Below are 5,036 nucleotides of genomic sequence, written 5' to 3'. Positions count from 1 at the left end.
AACAACAACACACACACACACACACACACACACACACACACACACACACACACACACACACACACACACACAAACTTGAAATACATTATTTCGTATATAGACATGTACCATTAAGTTTACCAGTACGAAGTGTTCTAAGATTTACATAACTGATATAAGTATATATCTCTCCCATTATTATCAACATTGTCATTTAACATGTTTATAAATACACATGTAATCCTAATTACTAAGAAGACAACTCATGTTTCTAAAGACAAAAGCTTCATATTTAAAACGTCGTGTATGACTTGACCTGCATATTCATTTATTTTTCATGTCTTTGGATAGTCAGTGTATAATTTTTATGCATACTAAAACTTCTGTTAAGCAATGATACTATGAATTTATGTTTTATTTATATCGATACTTGAACCCAACCATACAAAATTTTTTGAAGTGAACTATTATAGATGCAGTGCATGTTACTCAATAGTATTTGAAAGTGTAACTTTGGTAAATAATAATTAAAAATATGTACATGAAATTCTCTCTCATCCAATGTTTAGACCTAAAGGTTTGTTTTTATATGTACATTTAACTAATCTAATAAAACATATTATGTTTTGTAAATGGATTTTTGCGTGTAAAACTGATGGGGGGGGAGAATGCATTCTAATCTTTATAAATAGAAACATAAGAAACTTGTATTTAATATGACATATTGATTGCCAAGTTGATTTTTTTTTAGTTTCCATCTAAGTATATAGCCTGTTCTTATCATAACGTTAATATTTATTTACACTGTTAATGTTATTATCCATGTTAAACTTATATTTTTACATTGTGTCAATTCTTGCAGTTTCTATGAAGTTCCAAAAATGGCTGAAGACATGATTGAAATCCACACCAATAAATCCCACCTTCTGGTTGCTTTATCGACAGGTATCTAAACTGTTTTTCTTCCTTTTCTGTATATATATATATATATTATCTAGTTAGTGTTCTTGTAAAATTAAATACAGAAAGCTATACTGAAAAGATCTGAAGACATGGTTGAAATCCACACCAATAAATCCCATCTTCTGGTTGCTTTATCGACAGGTATCTAAACTGTTTAAGTCTTCTTTTTCTGTGTATATATATATCTCTAGTTAGTGTTCTTGTAAAATTAAATACAGAAAGCTATACTGAAAAGATCACTGTTAGATAACTGCATATATTTTAAAACCTGATGTCAGGTAGATCTTATATTTTCATGTGAAATGTATCAGTTGAAACAGTTGAAAGATTTCGATAACTTATTTCAACTTGGTGATCTGACAGAATTAGTCTCATACTGGGACAGTTGAAAGAAGGCCTCTCTAGCCATCAGTGTCGCACACACACACACACACAGACTTATTATTACAAATGTATGGGATACCTCTCCCTACTGGTCATTCTTTACTGTATGAAACAGCTCTTATAAGAATGTGTTTCTTGAACTAAAACACCACATCATCATTGTGGTATTTCATCCTTAATTTAAAACGTGGGATATCAATAAAACTTCGGGAATCGCTTGTCAGCCAAAAGATATTGAAATGGGTATCGTTTTCTGTATTTGGAGCTAAAAAATATTTTATTCTTGTGTACTTCAAATTTAAAAAAATTGTGATATGTGAACAAATGTTGTAGGTAATATCAAAAAATGGGATTCCAACTAGTGTCCCTAGAACTCCACACATTGTGGGAACAACTGTTCCTACCCTGAAGAGTAACACTGAAAGTCACTTTTTTCAGTCACTAATAGCTTTCTAGAACATTTAGTTGATCACAGAAATTGTACTAGGTTATTATTTATTCCTGGATCATCATATGAGAGAAAGTACCATTTCTCAACCCCTCGATTAACTCGTGGGTAATTGTTAACTTTGTGTCTAATTTTATCTTGTGTTTGGACTTTTTTGCATGAAGATTTGAACTAAAGTACATAAAAGTGTGTATCTGTAAGGAACCCCCCCCCCCCCCCAAGTGTTTCAGCAGTAAGTCTAAGGCTTGCAACACTAAAAATTTGGTTTCAATACCCGGAGTAGGCACAGCATAGATAGGCCATTATTTTGCTTAGTGCTTAACAACAAACAAACAAAAGGAAAACGATTAATGTTTGTGGATTTTTGGTGTTTAATGAAATAATTTGAACAAAAGCATGGTGATGTTTATGAACCAGATCCTTCAAGGACAAACTTGAATAACAAATGAAATGTTCAGAAATAAAAGACAGTTATGAAAAATTAACAAAAAATATTATTCAGATGTGTTTATGTAAATTACTGTTTGACATACAGTACGTCGTATTTATGTCTTGTAAATATACATGATGAAATCTGTTAATTCAGATGTTTGACATGCAATGCAAATTTAGACAATAAGTTGTTTTGAATTTTTAAGATACACGTGATATTGTGTAATGTCAAAATATGGCCTTTCGCACATTATTCATTTAACCGGGAAAAATGTGAGACAATAAAGAAGTGTCAGAAAAATAGAAAATTTCAACAGTAAAAAAATGTGGTTAATGTCTGGGCTAAATAATCTTGTATTTTGTCACTTTTGTTTAAGTATTAATTTATTATGTTTTGTTATCTCTTTCTTTATACACTAACACATTGCTTGTAAGATTATCTTTCCATACTGTGCAATAAATTGTGTTATCTGTTTGTTCCAGTTGGGACAAATGATCTCACTTATGATAAAAACAGAGGACATGTACAGATGATTTGTTGTGAAATCTCTTTAAATAAACTGACATTTGAAACTAAATGTGCAACTGGTTTTTATCAAGAATTATCGATTACGAAACCTGTGGATTTCACGAATCCTCGAAACAGTAATTTCATAACTGGTGTGAACTGTTTGTAACTATTAAAAACCTCTTCACAGTTACGTCACCATTACATGTGAAAAAGAAACAATTATGAATATTTTTGTTTTATTTAAAAAACCAACTTAATTAACCCCTCAAATCCATAATATTAGCTGAAACAAAGTATGTTTATAGTTGATGGATGTATGTTGTTAGTTGTTATGATTATCATTATATATATGTGTATATATAGCTTGTTTGTTTTTTGTTGTTTTTCTACTATATGTGTGCTTGTATGTATGTGTGTGTGTGTGTGTGTGTGTGTGTGTGTGTGTGTGTGTATAACCAACATTTCTCAAAAATCATTTAAAAAAAATTTTTCAACCATGCCATGAATTTCAACCAAATTTCACATTTCGTCCTTTGGGAACCAGTTAATTTAAAAAAAAAAACTAAAATATTTAAGTCCAAACTTAAGACATATGTGTTCTTAGATACTGTGTCTGTAGTAACAGATGTAGTAACACATATATTTTCAGTTACTTATTTATTCATAGCTGCACTACAACAGGTATGAGAACTAGTGTACACGTGCAAGAAATAACTTTTTAATGTTTATAAATTGAATGAATATGAAGTTGTTATTTAGCACTTAGTTTCACTCAGAATTTTTACCCTTTAAGTAATATTTCTATGGATACAAGTAATGTTGTTTTTTTTCTTATAAAATTTCAGGGTACTTTATTTATGATTTCATCGACATGAGCCTAAACCACCGCTGTCGTAACTCGTATGAACTCATGGCTCATCATGCCTTTGTAAGTCACAACTAATCTGTTTGTTTCGTTATGATTTAGGTTCATGTACAAGGTATTTTTAGCATTATCGAAAGAACCAAAAATAACGTCTTCCCATCCTCAGTAATAGCTGAAAGTAGCACAAGTTTCCAGCTGTTATCACTTGCACTACTTGACATTTTTCTGTTAAAATGACAAATGATGTGTCTATTCAATTATTTTGCAACTAATCTATATAGAACAGAAAAAAACAACAACATTGGTTTTGTTTTTAAATATTTATGAGATTATTAATTATTCCCTTTTTTTAATACAAAATAAATTTCTACATATACTTTTAAAATCCCATAATCCTGCAGTTAAAAAGGAATACCGTTAATTACATTTTTGGTTAAAAAATATAAATGTTAACAAAGTCTATTGAATTGCATTTTAATTTGTTTGAAATAAAGAAAATGTTTTGAAAATGAGTGAACTGCATAATATCAAGTGAAGAAAATTGTGGCATGAAACGTATGAGAAAATAACTTAAAAATGCCAGAAGTGAAGAAGTGGCCCGGCATGGCCAGGTGGTTATGGAGCTTGACTCACAATCTGCGGGTCACGGGTTAGAATCCCTATCCCACCAAACATGCTCGCCCTTTCAGCCGTGGGGACGGTCAATCCCACTATTCGTTGTAGCCCAAGAGTTGTCAGTGGATGGTGATGACTAGCTGCCTTCCCTCTAGTCTTTCACTGCTAAACTAGGGATGGCTAGTGCAGATAGCTCTCATGTAGCTTTGTGCGTAATTCAAAAACCAAACCAAAACTAGAAGTTTTGAATTGGGATTTCCAGAGTTTCTACAAGATTTGATCACAACCTAAATTTAATCTTCTCACTACAGCCACCTAACAGTACATTGAATGTTATGACAGTGAGGTTCTTTTTTTATTTTTGTACTTTGAAAATTCTCAAATTAAAAGAACGGATTTTGTTTTTTATTTGTCAATGCTCAAAAAAACAGATTTTTAGTGACTGTAATCTTTGTAATGTTGCAAATACAATGCAGTAATTAGAATCTGTGAATGTTGTATAAAAATTGTCTTTACACATTAAATGTTGTATAAGATTGTCTTTACACATTAAATGTTGTATAAGATTGTCTTTACACATTAAATGTTGTATAAGATTGTCTTTACACATTAAATATTGTATAAGATTGTCTTTACACATTAAATGTTGTATAAGATTGTCTTTACACATTAAGTGTTGTATAAGATTGTCTTTACACATTAAGTGTTGTATAAGATTGTCTTTACACATTAAGTGTTGTATAAGATTGTCTTTACACATTAAGTGTTGTATAAGATTGTCTTTACACATTAAGTGTTGTATAAGATTGTCTTTACACATTATAGTCTGATTAAAGAAG

The 5,036-nt window shown here is 30.7% G+C and overlaps 1 protein-coding gene across 1 annotated transcript in view; it reads left to right on the top strand.

Moving 5' to 3' along the window:
- LOC106470394 (TLC domain-containing protein 2-like) overlaps window positions 1-5,036 on the top strand; it is a 17,429-nt gene that overhangs the window by 6,423 nt on the left and 5,970 nt on the right. Inside the window, exons 2-3 of the mRNA XM_013930944.2 lie at window positions 842-924; window positions 3,563-3,645. Of these exons, the coding sequence (XP_013786398.1) occupies window positions 842-924; window positions 3,563-3,645 (166 nt within the window). The remainder of the gene's footprint in view (window positions 1-841; window positions 925-3,562; window positions 3,646-5,036) is intronic.

The sequence above is a fragment of the Limulus polyphemus genome, unplaced genomic scaffold, assembly GCF_000517525.1.
Source record: "Limulus polyphemus unplaced genomic scaffold, Limulus_polyphemus-2.1.2 Scaffold3981, whole genome shotgun sequence".
Taxonomy (NCBI): domain Eukaryota; kingdom Metazoa; phylum Arthropoda; class Merostomata; order Xiphosura; family Limulidae; genus Limulus; species Limulus polyphemus.
The sequence above is the reverse complement of the archived record's forward strand: the minus strand, read 5'-3'. Positions and strand labels throughout refer to the sequence as shown.